Source organism: Calidris pugnax, unplaced genomic scaffold (assembly GCF_001431845.1).
Source record: "Calidris pugnax isolate Ruff unplaced genomic scaffold, ASM143184v1 scaffold4, whole genome shotgun sequence".
Classification (NCBI taxonomy): Eukaryota; Metazoa; Chordata; class Aves; order Charadriiformes; family Scolopacidae; genus Calidris; species Calidris pugnax.
In genome coordinates, this window is record NW_015090781.1 from 6,751,689 (window position 1) to 6,773,972 (window position 22,284).

Consider the following 22,284-nt stretch of genomic DNA (forward strand, 5'->3'; position numbering starts at 1 on the left):
AACAGGGTTTACGACAGAGGGGTGGCTGTTGAAAGAAACGGCCTTTTGATTATAGATCATCGCCAATTTCATTCCAGACGAACGGTAAAAGATAGCTTGTTAGTGTCTCTGATGAGATGAAATAAATTCCCTGGGACTATATGTGAAATGTATGTGAAAAATACGTAGTAATTTAAAAGCCTTTGTCGTAAAAGTATTGATTATACTTTCAGTATAAGTAAAAGTATTGGTTTTACCGTGTAAACACTGATCATGAGTAAAACACCTGGAAGAAGTACACCCTAAAGAGCAATCTGTGTAACTTAAGCATGAATTTTCTGCTAATAAGTACTATTGCTATTCTAGCCCTTGAGGTTGCACAGGGAACTTTCCAGTCAATATTATGCGCGAGAAGGTACATTTTTAAATATGTATAATATCTAAGAGAGAAGCAGAAGGTGTATTTGCAATGCACAGGACTTTAAGCTGCAGCTCAGTATTGCAAAATTAGGGAAATCAGAGAAGTGAATCCAGGACTCAGTCTTCATCTCTATGTCATTTAGCTAATCAGCAACTTTTTTTTCTTTGAAAACAAGTTTATTGTGGAGGGGAAGGGTTTCAACTGACGTTGTAATGTAATTCAGAATTTCTCAATAGGTGTGGAGTTCGTGGTGCCCAGAACTGGGTTTTACTGCAAGCTCTGCGGGCTCTTCTACACGAATGAAGAGACAGCAAAGACAAGTCACTGCAGAAGTACCGTCCACTACAAAAATCTTCAGGTAAAAAACACACTTGAAATGAGCTAACAACTAGCACATTGAGGGGATTGTAAGATAAAGGATGCAACAAAAAATTAGTTTTTATTCTATGGACAGAATTGAGACGAAGTGAAATTTAGATAAGCAAATCATTTCAGTACTTCCAAATGTTAGCCCGCTAATTTCTCATTCCCAGATCCTTGACATTAACTTCTGGATCATAAGTAAAATGGGGCCAGGTGAAAATTTGCCTTTCTCATCTACATTTGGTCCTTGTCACTATCACAGCATGCAACTCACATCTTTAATGCTCCGTTCTTGAAGGTCCCAGGTGTTTCTATCACTAGGAATGAGCCCAACAGCAGCCTTTCTTCCTTCTGAATTTCAAGAGCATCAAACCTGCCACTCGTTTAATGATGTTGCCAGAGTTACTTGTGCGTTAGGGTGGATTTCTGCAGCCTGTTTCAGCAGGCAGCGCTCTGCCACGCGCAGGCTCCGGGAGGCATTTCCTGTGACCCACTGACATCCCTCCCTGCGCTGCGCAGAACACCCCTACTGAGTCGTCCCTCTAAGGACGTGCAGAGGCACGTAATGACTGGTATGGTTTCCATAAGTATCCACCATAGGCACATCAGCACCTGGTAACAGCACACAGAGACCATGGGTGCTTGCAGTTCAAGCAAAAGAGCCCACCTTTATCACTGTTCAGATGCAGAGTTGATAGTATCAGTCATAACAGCATGAGTTTTCACTGCCCTGTGCTGAGGACTCCTCGAGGAGCCAAAGCCATGAAAGAGCAAATTGAAGCTGCTCCTTCTTTCTCTGTTCCTTCCCTCTGCCCTTAGTAAATACTGGAGCTCTGCTTCTCTTCAAAGCCTGTGCCTGCAGAGCTGTGATACTTGTTAATAGTGGAGCCTCCAAGTGTAAGCTTGAAAAGCAGGGGCATCCCTGCTAGTTTGCATCCCTGGTTTTGCTTCATACAAAAAAATCCAGGGGGATTCACCAACCAGAGGTGGCACCACTCGGTGAAGGCCATGTGTCCCATGTGAGGCTGTCCCAAAGAAACTTGTGCCAGAGCCAGGATTGCAACTCCAGCCCCTGCCCCTGGCAACTGCTCCCATGGGAAGAAAAGGGATTTTTTTTTCATTTTCTAAATGATTTTGTTAGTCATAGAAAAAACGGTCCAACTAAAGCTGAGTCAGTGTGAAAAACAACCTCTTTTTCTCCCCGTTAAGACATTTCCCATGAGCACTATGGTAGATATCTAACACTGACTTGAGATAAAAGAACAAAGACCACAAAAGCTGTTAAAATTAAATCCGTCAAATATGGTAATGAAAACAGAGTGTTCTGTCGAGCTGTACCTCTTATCTTACTAAATGGAGGAAGTAAATGTCTCATCCAACTTTTGCCCACTCAAGTGGAAACTCAGCAAATTTTAAATAATTGTTGTGTATTACTAGAACCCTTTCAGTTGCAATAATGCTTATTTATGCACTCTGCAAGAAATGTCAGTTTTCTCCTCTGACGATGCAATTTAATGAGAGTATCCACCACCATAACTACGGGCTCTAGTTTTTACTGTAGGTGAAGCTCTGGCTCTGACAGTCTTTCTGTCACTTTGCCTACATGGACAAATACCATTGTACAATGACAATGACATTTTCCCAAATGCTCTCATGGGTATTTTATAGTTGATTTGCTACTTGTCATTTTTCACGTGATTTCCTTGGAGCCACATCCAAAACAAATGTTCAGTGCTTGGATTTGAACACAAAACGAACCAGTTTGTGTACCAGTTTTCTTCCAAAAGCCTTGCTTAGATGATGAAGTCCTGAAATACAATACTCAGCTTCATCTGAGTATGGTGCCCCTTGAAGAACAGCAATCACTGAAAAAAAATCAACTGTTTCTTTGTCAGCCTTGCAGACTTTTTGTAATTTTCCATTCTCTTCAGCTTAATAAATTATTTTCCCAGGTGGTATTTATATTTACAGATCCACTGCATTCTCTGTGTCCAAAAATTCCATCATTTGGCCATCCCTCCCACCACTACCACAAAAAGCTGTCAGATTCATCTGGTGTAAGCTACCCTGGCAACTCAGTGCAGCATTTTACCCTGTTTTCTGTGGGCTTTTTGCAGTATTCATCAAAACTTGTATTTAAATGAAAAGAGAAACTTTTTCCTTAGCTGTCATTTTTCTATAAATTAGTCTGAATGCCTGGTCTGTGAACTGATGTTTGTGGTACTCATGGCAGCTGACAACGTCAGCTAAAGGTGGTGGGTAAACCTCAGCCTTATTTTGGTGGGTAATCATTAAAAAACAGAAATGCATGGGTTATCTGATCCAGTGACAAGCGTTTGTGGTTTACTACACTTTGTGGTGTATGGATCACTTCTCCCAGCTTTATGGGCCCTATATCTCTCTATAGTACTCTGATGTTTACTCTGGCTTTCTGCCACGTGGAATTTTGTACCCAAAAGGGATCAAGACTGAGAGTTGTGTAATTTCCACAGCCAAATCCCTATATTCAGAGGAACAAGGGTGCTGTCATCGTTACGTCGATGTTATGCCCATTCATTTTTTAGGTGTTACCCCCCCTTATATTTTTTTTTCATCCGCTTCTCGTTTCACCTCTTCCCTGTGGATGCCAAAGAGCAAACTGCACTCTGGGGGAATCCTGCAAGTAGATAAAATTTTGCGGTGATGTGAGATGGTCTTTTCAAAACAAATGAGAATGAGTAATCAGCTAGAAAATCAGCTAAGGGTTTTATGATCCTGATAATGTGCAAGTCAGTTGTTCCTGCATGTGATGTATGTGTAAGTCATTAATAAGAACAACTCTGCGTTACTGTGGGGGAATTTCCCACGTGTCTCTCTGCAGTAGCTGCTGCTGAAGAAGCTTCTTTCCATCCATTTCTAGCTCTGTTGACCTTGAATAAATCATTTGAGCAGCATTTTCAGACCCACACCAGTTCATCGTCCAGTTTGTGTGCAGCTCTGCCAAGCCAGGGCACTGCCAGAAGGCTGAAAGCCTCACTGGCCATGCCTGTATTTTTAAATCACACTGAGTACTTTAAAGCACTGAAAGGCTTTATCTTAGGGAAACACCATAAATGTAAGTACTCTAGCCAGACTGCTAAATTGTGTTAATTATTACCGAGTTTGATTATTCCCTTAAAACAAATGTTCCTGTGCAAAACGTATATCTTGGAACTGGATGTGCTGAAAAGGCAATATATATGCTTTAAATTGTGACTGAGAAACTGTTTCTATTTTCTGATACCACTCTTACACCAGTGTAACTCAGTTGACTCTATGGAGCCTCTACAGCTCTGTAGCACCTGGGAGTAGAGAGTTTGCAAGGAGAAAAGGTGAGGTCTGGTTACACAGACTGATGGGGAGTCACGGTCCTCCTGGTTCTGCTACCAGTTCCCCTTGCAGCACAGAGAAAATCACTGGCCTTTTGGGGCTCTCTGCATTACAGTAGTTTGCCTGCCACAGCTATTTTTACCTGGCTTGAATTTTTGTCAAAATTGGGCTTCTATGCATTTTCTTCCCTTCTGAGATGCTGGGAGAGTGTGAAAGCTCTGAAAAGGCATAAAGCATCCTGCGTTGAATATTTTCCGTTTCGGTAATGATGTTTTGTTTTTGTTGTTATTGCAGAAGTATCTATCCCAGCTTGCAGAAGAGAGCCTGAAAATGAAGGAAGAGGGCAGCCACCTGCCTCAGGATGACACTGGCATTGTTCCTCACTTTGCAAAGAAAAAGCTATGATGCAGATGAACTGGAAGAGCTATAATGAGTGAATGCTGATACCTTTTTTTTTTTTTTTTTTTTTTTTTTTTTTTTTATTTTTTTTTTTTTTTAACTTTTAAATGAAGTAACATCTACTCAGTTCCAAGAAACAGAACTTCACTGTCACATACTGTCCTTGTTTCAGCTGGGACAGAGTAAATTTACCTTCTAATGATTGCTATGTTTCAGATTTGGTATGAAATGAATGTCAATAAAGCATATTGTTTTCACTGTTGTTCAGTTATGTTTATACTATTCAAGGACTTTTTTCAGCTTCCCACAGAAGCTGAGAAGGAGCATAGATAGAACAGTGGCGTGGCCAATGCAATATTCCATACCATAGATGTCATGCTTGCTATACAAATGAAGGTTGGCCAGGAGACAGAAATTTGCAATCACTGCTCAGGAGGAGTTGGGCAACCAATTCACCAGGTGGTGAGAGTGACTTGTGTTGTATTACTTTATCTTGTATATTATTTTACCATTATTATTATTATTATTATTGTTATTTTCCTTTTTCTGTTAGTATTCTATTAAACTGTCTTTATCTCGACCCGTGAGGTTTTTTTCCCCTCCTTTTCTCCCTGCTCTTCTTTGAGGGAGGACTGTGCAAGAGGCTGCATGGTCCTAGCTCCCAGCTGGGGTTTAACCACAACACATACCCATTCTAGGATTTTATTTTTTATTTCAGAATTTCTGGATTGTGAAATGCATTATACATGACCGCTTATTACAGACAGCTTTATAGTTTGCCTCTTTGATTCCTTTCTGCTTTCTGAAATGCAAGACTAACTGTGCTATGAACTAGAAAAAGCTTGCAAATAAACGGAGTTGACCTTAGTTTTTTTTTTTTTTTTTTTTTTTTTTTTTTTAAATTATTTCTATGATATAACTGTCAATTTGCACTGTACAGAGGAGGGGAAATAAAGAGCATGTTCCATGCATCTATGCCCAGAGTGCCATTAAAAACCAAAATGCCTGAAACTGTTTCCCACGGTGAAGCAACGCTGGCATATCTGTAAGAAGTGGAGCAATTCTTTCTCACACTCTGCGTGCTGGGAGTGGTTTCCTAGATTAAATCAGAATTCTCAGGGATTCTTCAAGTTTTAATTCTGATGTAACACATCAGGTCAGGCGGAGTATTTAGAAGCGCTCAGCATCCTCCAGTGGACGCTGGAAGGAAAGGAGATGTGACTATAAATAGGCTTTAATGTTGCTTAAGATATCTTCAGCCGTTTCACTCATTGCCCCGGTGAGAAGTAGGATTTGCATAGGACATCTAAAGCCATTGTGCTAAAGCTAGTCAGTAGATGGCATAATCTCAACCCCATCAGCATCCACCTCCATGTGTCTTAGAGCTTGGTGAAATGATGAAATGTGTGTGTCGTTAAGCGCTGACCGTGCCGTGCGGGAGCGGAGGGAGCCACAGTCTGTCCCAGGGACCTCACAGCCTGAACCCAGAGCAGTTCCAGTACAGGCCAACCTCTCCCCCAGCATTTTCCATGGCGTGGCCAGGATGTTCTCCAGGTACCGTTTGTGTTTGAAACTCTTCTTTTTTGATAACTCCAAAGGGTGCCAACTTTGAGTCTTAACAGACTTGAAACTCTCACGAGAGGCTTTTTTTAAAGTGCCACATGTTCGGACCATGTCTCTTTTAGACATTTTACTCAAGATCCTTGCTTTTGGGGTCTTTTTTGTTTTCTTTCAAGCTTGCTTTTCCTCAGCTTGGCAGCGTTGAACTTTCCTGGTTTTCGTGGAAAGATGCCAGGCTTTTAATATTGTTTTTGTATTTTATTTCCCTGAATTTTTTAAGGTGAACACAACAACTGATGGCTCACAGGGTACTGCACTGAGAACACAGGATGCACCAGCAGCTCTGGCATTATTATGAACTATTGTTTCCGCACAGTTGTTGCTTAGTATTTTGCAGAGTCCCTTTGAAATGGACTGTACAAATTTCTGGTTCATTTCAATAGGGCTTTGTGTAGTAAAGTGAATATGTACCAAACGATTGCCAGAACTGATCCCAGAGTTATGCTTTTATAAAATGCCCCACGTAATCTGGACAGATGGGGATGTGCAGACGTATGTCTGTTCTTTGCCGGACTAATATCCATCACAGTATGTTACCTAAAAATTGCAGGTGCTGGATGTCCTGTTTAGATGTTGTGCAGAGGAAGTAGTTTCCCAGAAGGTTCTGGCCATCCCTACGAATGACAGGGATGTCGCAAAATATTGCAAAGTGGCTAAATTGCCAAAACTGCTTCCACCAAAGTATTCCTTCCAGTATGTCTCGTGCCAGCAGCGATGCTTGTTCTCTGAAGCACCCTGTGGCCAGGCAGCGTGTCTCAGAGGTGCCTGGTGCTGTTGCCTGAAGCCCTGTTCCATTTCATGGCCTGTGCTTTCCACTCGTTTTTTACCAGAGGTGGGTTCAGATTTCATATTTGGAATTCCTGCTTCTCGTAAGTTGAGGGATACTTTGCATCCCAGATTCAGATGTGGCCTGTCCAAAAGACAAGGGGAAATGAAAAACATTACAGCCTAAATCCTCCTTTGTCCAGACTTGAAGTATGTTAAGACTTGGGTCCATCTGTCATTTAAAACAGTGGGTTTTTTGGTTTTCCCTATGGAAAAAAAAAAAAGTAATACTATTTCAAACCAAGTATTTTTCCTTCAAGGGCTGGGTTTTTCTTTGACTCTTTGTTTTCCACATTGCAGCGAAATTTGAGCACGGGGCTGTTAGGGCAAGAGCTTGTATTGCACGCTGTAAGATTACGAAAACAGCAATAAAGGTTGTGCAATTGTCTTCTAAAGCACAGCTCTCCAGCTGGCCATGTATCATCTGAATATGAAGTTCCCTTCATGCCCTTCAGCACAACCTGAGCACAGGGAAGGAAATGCAAGCATCACATCTTTGAAGCTAACTCTGCTATCAAACTGGGGCTCTCACCGGCCTAATGGGAGCTTGTTAGACCATGTGGTTAGGCTTAATTGGATGTGAGACAGAGCTGACTGTATATCAAAGTCATGTGCCTCCAGCAGCTTTATCCCCAGGTAACCTCAAATGAGAAAAGTATCACTGTTATTATTCTTTATTTGGATTGCAGTAGAAGCTACGGGTCCACTGCCTGTATTATAGGCACGGCATAAATCCACAACAAAGACTTTCCCAGGCCAAAGAGCTTTAAATCAGACTTTCCAAAAACAGACAACAGGTGAATACAGGCAGGCAGGGAAGGCAGGAGGTAACCATCAGATTTTGACTGGCAGAATAATTAAAATGAGTGTTTACCCAGGGGCTTATTTTTGGATTTACGGGAGATGATTCAAGCTACTTTCCCCCTCCTCTGATTCCGAACCAGGTTCACTCCCATTATTCACAGCTTGCATAATTAACCTCCCTTTTTTTTTTTTTTCTGGCCAGCTGCATTAGACAGGAAAAGTCCCTTCTTGAGAGAGTGGGCCTTGGTATCCTTCAGTCCCCGGTGGCTTAAGTTTCGGTCTCCATCCGGGGTCCAGACACTGGAGTCTTGACTGAGGTGCACCAGGAACTGTCCTGGCTCCAGACACCTCGTTTGGGTCACGAGCACAGGCCCTTGCTTGCCACCGAGGAAGGAGGAGGCTGCAGATGGCATCTCTGCCCTGTGGAGTTTCCTTCTCTGGAGGGAGATGACTCAGGTGCCCAGCCCCACAGGAGTGATCAGACCCAGACGTTTGTAGAGGTGGTTTGGACACCCCGTCCCTTTGGGCTCTGTCCTGACACAACAGCAACCCGCAAAACCCTGGGTATGGCCAAACGGTCCTTTCTCCCCCTAAAACTCAACATTTGACAGCAGTTAAAAGCAATCCCAAGCCTCAACTAGCTATGAATGATCCCTAAGATCAGTTTTCGGCCTGATGCACTTTGAGAACTCAGAGATAATCTCCTTCCCTCTCCAACAGGCCGTCACGCAATGACAGGCACCCAACTCCTCAACTTCTCTCTACTACCTATTGTGCTGAGGAAGGAGCCACTGTAGGCATCGCTCACCTTCCTCAGCTTGTGTAAAAATGTGTTGTTTCTTTTGGTTTATTATATTTAAAATCTTGACTTTTTTTTTTAGTTGGCATAATTCATCATCACTATAATCCACGCTGTTTATTAATACGTATATATATATATATAGCACAAAGCAGGCTCAGGTCTAGCCAAACAAATATTGATATTTAAAAAGGAGCTTCCTTAATATATACAAATCATTTCGACACATCTCAACCAAAGATTGCACTTTTTGAATAGGGACAGCGTTTTTCATCTTTGTGAAATCTGTATTGGTCTCAAATAGTCTTTAATGTCAATCTGCAACTTACTTTCTTTGAAGTAAAAATTAAAAAAAAAATTAAACATTTGCCCCATAAGATCAGACAAAGATTCATATTGGCTTTAACACTAAATTAGTGTTAGGCTGGTTATATTCAGGGTTTTTCTATTCTGTAAGGATTAAGGCTGTGATTTGTTGAATTATACTTGAACTGGACCAGATGTACTATTTATTGAGCTTATATAATCTTGTTAATTTAAGTTTTGGCTTGTAAACAGTTGGAATTTGTTAGTACTTGTTTAATGATGTAGGAACTGTCACCAGTATTAACTGATCTGTGTAACTGATTGCAAAGTGTTTCAATTTGTGTTTCTTAAAAAGAAAGATTTTAATAAAGAGAATTATAAAGCGTATGTATTGGTGGGCAGTTGTCCCGGCAACAACGTGCTTCTGGCTTTCCAGGGGATCTATTAAAACCCCAAAATTAGTAAAAGATAGTTTGGGAGGTAACAAGGAAGCAGGAGGCAAAAATGTTTGCTTTTAAATATATTTTCTGGAAGTTGTGATTCTTCCCAGGTGGCTCCTGCCGTACAGATCGCAAGGGATGGCCGTCCTCCGGTGCTGACGTCGAAGTGAACACATCTCAGCAGTTCATTCTGTAATTACTATTAATTGTTATTACCCACTTCTGTCCCTCTAGATATGTCCTCACTTCCCTTTTTATTTCTGAATGAAGCTGTCTGTCCCCACTGGCTTTTCTCTGTCTCCATCCATGTCTTCTCACCCTTCTGAAAGCACCATATAAAATCGTCCCCAGCCAAACACCTTCTCCACCTCATCTCAGCTTGAGTCCCTCTGGTTGCCCATTTACCCCTTTTCCCTTGTGCTCTCCCTCTGCTGATTTTTCCTCTTTTCAGCATTCTGTCCTCCCTGGTGCCCTCCCAGCTCCACGGGGACCTTTCCCACTCCCTGTCCTTCTCCCTGGCTCACCTCCATCACCAGCAACCGGAGCTCCCGGGAGGAAATACCCAACCTCAGCCAGGGTGACGTAAAGATGGGCTTGTACTAAGTATTTAAAGAATGCAATGAGGACAAAAGCCGAGAGGAAACTTCACCTCCAGCTTTGATGAATTCACTCAGCGGAGAACGCTAGGAGGAGGACTGAGACAAGGCAACGTCCAGTCCAAGGTGAGGCAGGGCATGGGGAACCATCAAAGCACCAGCTCTGCCTCCCACCACCCGCTGAGGGAGGGAAACGGGTCTGTCTGCCCCACGGAGTGGCCGGGGAAATGGGTCACGGCCAAAACACCGGTACTCGGCTTTTCTGACTCCCCAGTTCATCAAAGGCTGCGTTAGCGCCTTTGAAGTAACTGTTTTGCAGCTGAGGCACACGTGTAATGTATTTTAAGCACAAATGGTTTCGGTTCTTCTGTTCTGGATGTACTGAAACCTTCCTACGTGCGATGTTGGTACCATCTCGGCGCAGCTATGAATCTGTCTCGCTCTAGAAATGGGGCAATTCAATTTTCTAAGTGTGAACTTGGCATCATACAGCCATAATAGAAAAAAAAGAAGAAATCCAAACTGTGGTGTGTTCAAAACATCATGAGTTTCCAGTCTGGGTTTTGTCACGCTTAATTTTCTGGGTGGAAAGGGGAACTCAGGTGTGAAAGACTTCACAAATGAACACCAGTGTGGTGTGCCCGACCTCACGTGGACAGCCAGGCCATAACCAGCAGAGCAGAGCAAGCCAAGGCTGTCCAAAAACAGGAGCCCTCCCTGGGAAGCTGGTGTGGAGGGAGGCCAGAGGTGGGCAAGAGCTGGGGATGGTGCTGCCCGCTCTGGATCAGGCTGCTGTGGGGGTTCAGATGGTGGACACGCTGCCCAACCAGTCTCCCTCCACCTGGTCTTCAGCACTGATTGCCCAGAGAAGCTGTGGCTGCCCCATCCCTGGAGGGGTTCAAGGCCAGGCTGGATGGGGCTTGGAGCAACCTGGTCTGGTGGGAGGTGTCCCTGCCCAGGGCAGGGGGTTGGAACGAGATGATCTTTGAGGTCCTTTCCAACCCAAACCCTTCTATGATTCTGTGCTGCAGCCTGGAACTCGGCTGTTTGTGCGGGTGGCAGCAAGGGCAGCCCGAGAGAACAGCTTGGCCTTTCCTTGTTTTCCTACACCCGACTCCGCCAATCTCCGCTTATCTGTGTCAATACGCTGGGTGCTCCTCATGTGCCTGGTTTGCCTGATGCAATGCCACAACGTGAAGCCACGGGACACTGCGGCACGTTATTTGTGGAGGAAAAGTTCCTTCCATGATGGAGGTAAGGGGGACTGGACAAAGACCAGAAATTCTCCCTAAAATATCTTAGGTAATGCAGCGGTGACTCAAAAAAGCCCTCCTTTTCCCTTGCACAAATAGCCATAAGGATCAGCCTTCTCATGGCTCGAGAGCAGATCTAGATTGGAGATTAGGAGAAAGTTCTTCACTGTGAGGGTGGTGGAGCACTGGAACAGGTTGCCCAGGGAGGTGGTTGAGGCCCCATCCCTGGAGATATTCAAGGTGAGGCTCAACAAGGCCCTGGGCAACCTGGTCTAGTTGGGGGTGGAACTAGGTGGGACTAGATGACCTTTGGAGGTCCCTTCCGGCCTGGACCATTCTATGAGTCTGATTTTATGGCAGGGCCTGAGCTGGCTGTACCAACCTGGTAGCCTGGAGTCACCTCCACCTCCCCTGGTGTGTCCCACCTCCCCTTTGCCTGCCTTCAGCAGAGCTGCGGCGCGTTGCAGCGCTGGCAATCCCAGTCATTATGAAAGACGCTGTCTTCTACTACCCTCCTATATTCCCAGCGCCACAGGAACACAACTCCCCACATGCTGACGGGGAAGAAGAAGAGGTATTTTCCATCTTTTCCTTCCTCGCTGGCCCCTTTCAGGGCCAAGGTGAGGCTCAGGAGGGCCCTGCCTGGTGTCCCCGGGGGCTTGGGAGCGGGCAGGGGAGCGGTGGGGCCACCAGGAGCCATCTCCCACACTGTGAGGATGGTTTTCTTAGGGCTTATCCGCACACAATTGCATCAGCCTCCTGCAGGGTGAGGTTCCTCATCAGATACCCGAGGTGATTAAAGCCAGGGAGTCCTCTCCCTTCAGTTCACAACAGGCTTATTCTGGTTAAAGAGCGGCGTTCAGCTACCTGAAGTGGCTTCATTTAAACTGAAATAGGAGCATACGTCAATTTTTAATTAACTGGGTCAGATCTGAATGAGTGGGCACGTCCAAAAGCTTTCTGTGAACTAGAAAGCTGCGTGGGGCAGGCTGAATCCAGCCTACTAAACGTTTAAATAATTGCCAGGCAGAGTCTTGGCCAATATTCCTCCAGGTAAGACAGTATCATCGGCAGCACAGCCCCGCGTCCGGAGGCAGCTTTTCCAGCCTCATTTCTTCCCAGTGCCTTAGAAAAGAAGGTTCCTGTTTATAAGCTGCGCTCCACTGATCCCTGAGCCTTGTTTGAGGACATGCTTATGAGTTCCACCTTCCTCAAACACCCTCTTGGTGTCTTTAGAGGACACAGGAAGCCTGTTTTGTTTGTGGGTTTCTTCTCTGGCTGGGCCGTGTTTGCATTGCAGCTGGTTTATCTCTGGCAGATAGCGACCTGCTCTTGGCAGCAAACTTTCACCTTGGGCTTCGGGGGGGTGTAGCCACGCCGTGTTTTGCACACCTGTGTTGGGGAACTAGGGAAGATTTGCCTGTTTGTGCTCCCTGCTGAGGTGTTAAAACCAGTTTCACAGCAGTGCTGTTCGAGGAGGTCCCAGGACGTGGGCACCTTGGAGGGCAAGGCTTGTGCTGCCCCGCATGGACCTTAGTGTTAAGCAGCTGGCAATCGGACCTACTTTGCCAACATGACAATCACAAGTTTTGGTGTCTGCCCGGGCTGAGTTCCTGCCTTCCTTTTTTATCCTGGTGGCTGGTACCATCCTGCTCCATCTGCAGGTCTGAGCTGTGGTGGTGAGCTTGCTGCCCCACCGCCTGCACTGAGATGCCCATGGGGACTGGCATCAGTGTTCCCCAAGGTGCCCTTGTCTCTGGAGACAAGGCAGACCTCAAACAGAAGCAGAAAGTGAGAAATGATCTCACTGAGACCAACTGGGAGAGCAGCCCAGGTGTGTCCTGGTGCTAATGGGGATGGCTGGGCTGTTCCAGTGCCTGTTTCCATCTGATGGCAATTGGGAAAGATGAACTCAGCTGGGCAGGATACGCTAGATACCAGCCTGCCAGGGGATCAGCGAGGCAGCCAGGATGCTGCCAATGGTCCCAGAAGCCTTCTCCTTCCTTGTCTCTCACAGACCAGCCTGGGCCGGGGTGAGGGATGAGGGGTATTTACTGAGACTTTAGGATTTGCTTTTGGAAGTTCCCCGGCTGTGCCAGGCACAGAGGGCAGCCCCTGGTCGAATCCAGGGCTACTTGTTGACCCTTAAGGTAAGTACCTGTTTAAAGCAGCATCAGGTGGAAGCAGTGCCCAGCAGTGTGAGAGCGTGCTGGGCTCTGCTAGCCCAGAGAAATGAGAAAAAAAAACAAACTTGAAAGTGAAAGAAACTTGAAGTGAAAGAAACCCCTCGGAAATATGGTTTGGGTACGATTCCCCTGGGAGCCGCTCTGTCTCTGTGCTCAGGGCACGTTCACACCACGGCAGAGACCGGCAGGAACTCACTTTCCTGAGTTACTTCTCGTCAGCCAAGCGACGTGGGGAGTAAATCACATTGCCTGAAACCCCTGCACAGGGGGTCTCGGCGAGTGGCTGTTGGCCCCGCAGGAGGTGTGTGTCCCAGGAGGGAGTGCGGGTCAGCTGGTAGGCAATGTGTGGTACCTTCATTGCTTGTGATTGTGTGAACACGCCCCAAGATGCAGATGGTACAAAGCAGAGCGGTGTTTACCAGGTTTTTGAAGCTCTCATTTGGTCCCGGAGGCTTTCAGCAAAGACCACCCACTGAAACGAAGAAGACTCATCTTCCTGAAATGCAAGGGACCAGGGCAGGTATTTGGCCTCGTTCAATGCCTTTCTGTGATCTTGTGGAGCCTCTGAATTCCCCTTTACCTCCAGAGGTTTGCTACAGTGCAAAACGAGCTCCTGGAGCAAAGAGACGCTCCTTTCTAAGGGGATATGGGTTGTTGAGGCTCTGGTTCTTCCGTCTTTAAAGCTGAATGCTTCGAGGTGAGTTGTCACAGGTTGCTAAAATAATCTTTTCCCACCGCTTTCCCCGTGTCAGCATTTCTGGAGCTCCTGTGCGTTGTTGTGGCTGCTGTTGTTATGTAAGGATTTATGAATGGCTGCAAAGTTCAAAGGCGGATTGGCAACCTCAAGCACCCAAAAGCCAGGAGTCAGCCCAAGCCCTGCCCCGTTTCCCAAGGAGAAGTTGTTTGCCAACTATTTCTTTTCCCAACTTTATTTTTTTTTATTATTATTATTACCCATCAAACTTTAGGATCTCTTTATTCACCTCCCAGTTTTTGAGTGTTTAGGTTTGCACTAGTTTCATGTTTTCAAATCTTTCATCCACAACCTTGAGGGCTGGGGCCATACGTTGTTTATAAATGAAAGCTACAATTCCCTCGTTTCAAGGAGCTGGGATTTTAGGATATTTTCCCCCAAAGCATAAAAAGTTGTGATAAAATCGCGGGAGCTGCCAGCAGTGCACAGAGTCTCCTCTGTTTGGGAGAGGAGGCGTTGGACGGCAGCGAGCTGCAGGCATCCCCGGCTACTGTCGGGTTAGTGAGTCAAATAAAAATAACACTGTGGTTAGACATCAGCTCTGCGGGCCCAACTAGAGAAGATAACCTCATCTCCTTCTGGCTGCAGCGCTTCACAACAGCGGATTAATGTTTGTGCTCCAGCTCCCCGCCCCAGGAGGGCCCTGCACCCCTGGCAGAGTGGGTTGAAGAGCATAAAGGGATGCAGGATGGGGGGTCTGGTGCCAGCCCAGCACCTCCTGGGACACGCCGCTGCTTCCAATCTGGGAACGTTTCAACCCAAATGATCTTCTTTCCTTCCCTCTGGCTCCTCTTGGCTGTTCGCTTTCATTTCAGCTTCGTGCTGCCTTTCACGTAGCCCCCCTCGGCTTGAATGGGGTCCCTGCTGCCTCCTGCTGCCAACAAACACAGCTGTTTCAATCCCTTCCCCCAAATCCCCCTGCTCTCCAAAGGGCCAGGGCAGGGGCAGGGGGGGCTGCTCTGAGGTTGTGGCTTTTGTCAGGTCCTGGCCCGAGCTCCAGATTCCTGTTTGGACCAGCAGGAGGTCCAAAGGGAGAGGAATTTGGGGAGAATCCTGCACTTCAGCAAAGCCTGACGTTCGCTGGGGGCTGCGGCCGCCGCGCTCCGGCCCCAGACCGACGGGCAGCGCCGAGCGCAGCGAATGATTAGCATTATTAAAAAAAATCCTTTGCAATTATGCAGCACCTTTTCATCTGAAGATTTCAAAGCCTCCGTAGCGCTCGCCCAAAGTTAGTTATTATCCCATGGCGTTTAGCAGAGTCAGGCAATGCAGGAGAGCAGCTCAGTGACTCGCCCGAGGTCACGCAGTAAGTCGGCGTCGGAGGTGGGAACTCGGCCCCGAAGTGCTGACTCCACGGCTCATGCCCCAACGTGAGGAACACACCTTGTCCTCTCCTGTGCTGGGCCAGCTCCTTGAGGGTGCGGAGATGGGGGGAGCATTTGGCCCACTCTGAGGGTCAGCACAGCCTGGGTGGTGTTCAGGAGGTGCCTGGCTGGGAGGAGAACCCACCAATCCCAAGCCCTGCTCCTTCTCCCCACAGCCCCGTGCACACCACCCCTGTGTTCCTGGGGCTGCAGACCCACTGGCCACACAGGGCACAGTGTGGCCAAGCCCATGGCAGCCAGCGACCTTGAGGTCCTGGAGGGCAAGGTGTGATGTGGCGTGCCCCTGGGCTGAGCATCGTCACTGCAGCCCCATCAAGGGCACAAACTTGAACATGAGAAGTTCCACCTAAACATAAGGAGGAACTTCATTACTGTGAGGGTGGCAGAGCCCTGGAACAGGCTGCCCAGAGAGGTGGTGGAGTCTCCTTCTCTGGAGACATTCAAAACCCACCTGGACACATTCCTGAGCAACCTGCTCTGGGTGGACCTGCTTTGGCAGGGGGTTGGACTAGATGATCTCCAGAGATCCCTTCCAACCCCATGTGATTCTGTGATCTCCAGCACACTCCCTCCAGCCCACTGGCCCACCCAGGAAGACTACAAGGACCTTCCTTGACAAGGGACATCTCTAGAGACACTTCATCCTTGATTGCCCAGAACACGTTATGCAGGAACTGGTGAAGACCAGAGGTGGTTTTGCTTCCACCAGCCCTGCAGCCAGGCTGCTGCTCTCCCGCTAGCCGAGCCCTGGCTATGGTGAGGGTGCAGCAGCACTGACTCCCTCCAGACCTGGTGGTCCATGCCTGCCAAGGAGCCTAGATATACGTGCAGACACCTGCCAGGAGATCAGAAACACATAAGAAATACGTTTCTAAGGTGTTATGCTCTTTGGCTGGCATGGCCAGCAGTGCTGTGGGAGGCACTGGTGCCAGAGCTCCTCCATGTCTGGCAGCAGGAGAGCTGGGAACATCAAGCCCTTCTACACCATCACTTCTCTGCCTTCAGTCCAGGTGGAACTTTGGGACAGAGTTGGCAGGGAGGAAAGCCAGGATGAGGGACTGGAGAAAGAGGGGGAGAGAGACAAGAGAACAAAGCAGACGTGAAACAGGGTGAAGAGAGGCAGGTAGACATCTAGAACCCCAGGAGAAGGCCTTGGCTGAGTCTCCTGGCCCTGCTGAGGTAAAACACCTTTTTGGCGAACTACCACAGAAGGGGGACCGCACAGTTAGATTTTTAAGGTAAAAAAAATTATTTCTAAAAAGAGCAACTAATCTACAACTGCTCTTCCACTGTGTTGCTAATTTTTACCCTAGAAATATTAGGAAAATTCACTTTGGTCAAGTTTATTCTTGGAGACTTGAGATGCTTCAGGTTTTTTTAATGATAAACATTACCCTGCTTAAAATATCATAGCCCTGTGATCAAGGCAGGCGGGACTGATACAGCTTCAGACTTCCAAGGGGCATATTTAAAGAAATCACAGGAACTAATCCATATAGTCACCTTTCCTTAGGAGCTCAGAGATTTACATGTCTTAACTTCACTGGGATGAGATTCCAGGACTGGGAATAAAACTCTAGTTAATTAAGTATAACTTCAGTGGGGATAAAACCCAGGCAAGGGGAAAAAACGATTTTCAAAACCTCAGAAATGACACTAAGCATAAGCAGACATTACAAGGAATCATTTTTAAAAGCAAAATAACCATTAGTTTATAAAAGCTATGTCTCAAAAGTGAGTGGGAGTTTTGTCTTTTAACGGATATCAATAAAAATGGGGAAATGTTTTTCCCGATTGCATACAGCAGGAGAAAACAGGGAAGGAAAAAAGAGAGATTACATGGGATAGAGGCTAATGTATGGCGGGTATGTGCAAAACCCAAACTCGTACTTTGCCTTAACTTTCACTGAGGATAAGGATGTTAATGACGTCGCTGCAGATGAGAAGGATAATGGGATGGGGGTATGAAAATGTTCGCTGCCAGGATAGAAGCAAATCTCAGGGCTCTTCCCTGCACTGAAGGCAGAGGAACGGGCTAATCCGCATGCCAGAGCTCTGGAAGAACTGGCCCGATGTCTTTAACAGGTCCCTCAGTCAGGGACAGGAGCAGAGGGAGCCTCTACGGGAGAAGTGAACTGATCTGGACAAGAACAGGCATGAAGGTTTCAGCTTAATGGGGTATGGAAAGCCTCAGAACAAACGGTGAAGGAAGGGCTAGCAACAGAGAGGGAGGGAAATGGCATGAGATTAAATGGGTTTATCAAGCCCATTTATCTTTCTTGGGTAAGGCAAGCTGCAAGCCATTTGCTCAGTGAAGGAAATGGGGTGGATCTCACCTATCTGGGCTGAAATTGCACACTTCATACGGTGCCACGTGGAACGTTCTTAAGAAAAGGGAGAAGTGGTTTAGCACAAGGTAGGAGCCCCATAAAGCCCTGCTGTGGGAGCAGCGCGGGGCTGTCAGGCTGGAGGGCAGTTACCAGGGGAGTGTTAAACATCACTCCTGCAGATCTGGCAAAAAGCGCTTTTGCAAATGAGCTTGGCACTAATGTTAGTGGAGAACTGCTGAAATTGCTGATGACAGAAAATATGAAGCAACCTCAGGACAAAGGAAGCTCGAGATCTTACACAGAAAAAAAAGTAGTCAGCATCAGCAAGTGGTGGTCACAGGCATGAATGACCAAGCCCTTTCTTACAAGCCAGCTGGCAGCTTGCACTTCCATCACCAAATCTTGCCAATTAAATGGAAACACAAAGTGAGAAATGCAGTCCTGGAAGGGAAAGGTGCAGGCCACGCTGCAGGAAAGGCTGGGGTGTGCTCAAGGAGAGGCCATCTCCCTCCATTTTACACAGCGAATGCCAAGAGCAGGAGGATTTCTCTGCATAAACTCTCCCAGGAAGGGAGAAGGAAGAGCTGACGGTGCTGGTGCAGAATAAAACGATCGGACATTTTGGTTAGAAGATCATTACTGACCATTTAGCAATGTGGTGCTGGAATAAGCTCCCCATGGCAGTCCTGCATGCAAAACATTAAACCACTTTGAGGACGGAACTTGATAAGTTTATGAAAAAAGATTCTATCACACGGTGCCTGTGATAGGAGACGTGGCAGCACAGAAGTTCCTGCCAGTCCTATGCACAAAGGTAAATATTCTGTAACCCTCTGTCAATATAAATATAGAGCATGTGATTATATACACACAAAAAACAGGCACATGATTTATTAATCACAGGACCTCAGCTTGTCAAATAATAGTTACAAGGCAATAACACACCTTGTTTTAATAAGTGGCTCCCTAAGATTTTTCTCCCACAGTAAACCAGTAAGAAAGGACAAGGCCAAGTGGGTACTTTGTGTTTCTGGTTGTTAGCTTTTAAATGAACTCACTGTCTGCAACTCATAAATCAAGTACTCCCACTTTTCTGCACATTTCACAAGTTCAGCCCTTCCCAGTAAAGCGTCTTTTCAGATGCGTGATTGCCTTTTGTTAAGGCAAGAATGAACAGATGACAACTGCAGCGCAGAGGAGACATGCCTGGAACAGTTTTACAATTTTACAAAGCAAAACCCCATCCTAACAATTCTGCCAGGAGGGCGGACTCAGAAACGGGAAGAGGGAAGGCTTTTTGTGCAGTGTGAGGGGCCAGTCCTGGAAAGCCACCACACAGAGGGGCAAGCTGTGGGTCAGGAAGATGTTTGCCCAAAGCCACGGCGGTGGGTGACACTTCAGTTTCTATGCCCGGGCAAGCATGAGCCGATTCCCCATCCGCCTCCCAAGGGTGCACACACAGGGACGGAACTGCAGGAGGATGTTCAAAAGCAACACTAATTACCCAGCATTAAAAAAAGCCAAGGCATGTTTTAGTAGCCTTTCAACCCGGAGCTGACGCTGGCTGGTGAGGAACGGGGCTGCTGTGCTTGCAGTTCATTTCATGGAGGCACCTTTGCAGAAGATGCAGAAATAAAAGTAGGCTGAGGGGAGAGAAAGCAGAAGGCCAGGGGCCAGGCGAGTGACGGGAGCAGATTGATTTAACAGATAACGATGCATTTTTACTGCCTGCATTACGCGTGGAAATGTATATTCCAAGTGACAGGGTAACAGGCTCGACTGTAATCAAACAAACGTGGCAGAGATGCTGCCTGTGGAAAATATTGAAAACAGAAAGTAAAACTTTGAAAAAAGTGGGGAGTGCAGCAAAAATGCTCAGTGATTTCTGCCCCAATCCAACCTCTCTCTGCCGTCCCCTGCTCCTGGGGGTCGGACAACCTCCATGAGTCACCCCAGCTCAGATAAACCCCCTTTGGAAAGCCAAGGCTGGCAGCGAGCTGGCCAGGGCAGGCTGGGGACTCGCCGTTTCCATTGTGCACTAGCCACGGGACGCGGGGAGTGGAGGGGGGAAGGGCTGCTCCACGCGTTTTGGGCAACTCCAGCCAATGGATTCCTCCCCTGGGTGTTGCGGGAGGGTTTGGCCAGCCTGTGAGAAAGGGAGGGGAGAGTTTGAAAACAACCCAGCCAGGCTTGGAAGGAAGGCAGGCGACTAGAAAGTGAACCTGCTCGCCTCGGCGCAAGCCGCTTCGCTCCAGGTGATGGGCGCCGGCGGGGGTGGAAGGGAGCCGGTGGCCACCGGAGGGTCCCCGCTGGGCGAGGGGGTCGGTGGGGAGCAGGTTACCCCGGGAGGCAGGGAGCAGGCCTGGAGCTGCAAACTGGCCAGAATCGGTCAAAAGAGGGTTTGGTTGTTTTTGTTTGGTTTTGTTTCTCCTATAGGGGGAAGGAATCCTGCTCGCTTGTCTTGCTGGGGATGGTGGTGGTCTGGGGGAGGGAGGCGGGCAGGCAGGTCTTTGCAGCTGGGAGACCAACCAGCATGTGATCAGCTGCCTTTTAAACACTGTGGGCGGTTTTTGAGGTTAGAAAGGCAAAAAAAAAAAAAAAGGCAATATCTTTTCAGCAGAGCGGTTGATACAGTGGAAAAATACCAATAATCTTACATGTGCATCAGCTCTTTCTTAGGTGGCAGGGTTTTAGACATCAGAAAGTTGGTGCACTCAGATCTAGAGGAGGTTTTGGGTGATTGAGAACCCAGCTGCTGCTAATAGAGACATCCAGCAGAAAAGAGGAAAAACCTGCATTGTTCCCTTGCCTGGAGATGTGCTGGATGGGTCAGGGGTTTTCATCTCCTCCTCATTCTTGTCCCAGCTTTTGGGCCTCTTGAGAGTGCTCCCGTCCTCAATTTTCGCAGAAAATCCTCCAGCAAATTTTTCATAGTGCTTTAAAACGTATAATTGGTGTGATGCACCCATGCAGTGTTTTGTGGGCATCCTCTCTCGTGCAGCTTCTGGTTACTAGTTCTGGTTACTATTTCAGTCTGGTTTCTCTGCCTCCCCTTTCCTCTCTGCTGCAAAAAAAAAATCTCTTTAAAGCCCTTCCAGTGTCTTGCAGAGGAAGCTGAATCCCATGATCTGTGTCAATAGCTAGGATTTATTTTCCAAATGTCGGGGGTGACACTGTAGTGGTTTGCCTGGTAATCAGAGGAGGTGCAAAGAGCAAAGGAGAAATTATTTTTTGATTGATGGGGAAACAACACCTTTTGATACTGCCTCTGGGTTGCATGTGGAGAAAAAGACTTGTGTGAGCATGTTGAACTGTCCTGACTTGAAAATGTCTGCAACTTAGTGTTTTCATGAACGAGAGGGATTTTCTTTCTGTCATTTGTCTGATGAGGAAAGTACTATTGTTTAAAATCGTGCTGCACAGTCTTTTTAACGGAATACTGTTGTTTTAGTTCTTAAACTTAGTTTTGATGATTCACGGAGAGCTGGGCCAGTAAATTAATTCAGAGGCTCTTGCATAAGGAAAGTTTGGCTCTTCAGTCAAAAGTACACTGATTCAGAGAATTATACTGGAAAAATAGGTAAAAACACTACAAAAGTCACAGTCTGTTAAGTGAGGAGGATTCTCTTGCTGGCAGCTGAAAAAGCCCGTGATGCAAAAGTACTAAAGCAGGAGGGATGTGTGTTTTCTTTCCTCGTAGGACCGGACTGCCACGGCTTGGGCTCTCCGGAGTGAGAAACGACAGAGAGAAAGCAAAGGTTTAGCTGAGTTTTCAGGCGACATTGCGAATGAAGGAGAAATACACGACAGTGAGAGGTTGGCCTCTAATTAGGTGTCTGGCCTCAGGCAGCACATACAGAATAAACGGGGCAAATGTAAGCTGAAGTGAGGTAGGAAGTTTGGAAGGCTGTGGATGGATATACTGTCTATCCTAAAAGCAGCGTTAGGAGTTTCAGCAGCGGGTGAGGTGGCTGCAGCACCTTTTACCTGTTGGTAAAGGGTGGTTTTGCCTGAAGAGCAGGGCTCTGTCTGCCAGCTCTGAGGCATTTGCGGTGTCCCCGGCCCAAAGCCCCGTCCCCTCACACCGGCGCTGAGGGGAAGGTGGGGGGGTCTTGTGTGAGGAGGGGGCAAGAGGCCTGAAATCCCCCTGTGAGCCGAGAGCAACACAAAGAAGGGCTAACACGTTATTTTTTCTGACGGTTTTGCTTCAGAAAAAAAAAAATAAATTATATTGATTTCTAATTAAAGGAGGAGGACACCATGTTGAAGAGGGCCAGGCACAGCTGTCAAGGTTTCCATGCGGGCTTCACTTCGGCCGGCTCAGGCTGTCACTGGGCACACAGACCCTCGTCCCCCGTCCCCTCACGGGGTCTCTGGGTACAACCCCTCTCCGCCATCCCGGGGTCTTGCCCTTTCAGGCCTGGCACCGCCATGTCCCCTCACGACGTTCCCCCCCCTTGCACGAATGGCTCCTTC

General features: G+C 47.1%; 2 protein-coding genes across 11 annotated transcripts in view; both read left to right on the top strand.

Moving 5' to 3' along the window:
• Positions 1-4,588, top strand: part of RBM20 (RNA binding motif protein 20) — a 102,421-nt gene extending 97,833 nt beyond the window's left edge. For all 9 annotated transcript variants that reach the window (XM_014959405.1, XM_014959352.1, XM_014959360.1 and 6 more), the window contains exons 13-14: positions 637-758; positions 4,406-4,588. In XM_014959405.1, coding sequence (XP_014814891.1) covers positions 637-758; positions 4,406-4,516 — 233 coding nt within the window. In that variant the 3' untranslated portion in view covers positions 4,517-4,588. The remainder of the gene's footprint in view (positions 1-636; positions 759-4,405) is intronic.
• A 15,348-nt stretch (positions 4,589-19,936) lies between these two features.
• PDCD4 (programmed cell death 4 (neoplastic transformation inhibitor)) overlaps positions 19,937-22,284 on the top strand; it is a 19,505-nt gene continuing 17,157 nt past the window's right edge. The window contains exon 1 of one of the 2 annotated variants that reach the window (XM_014958973.1): positions 19,937-20,063. The gene's annotated coding sequence lies outside the window, so the exon portion shown is untranslated. The remainder of the gene's footprint in view (positions 20,064-22,284) is intronic. The other variant, XM_014958956.1, reaches the window with a different exon arrangement.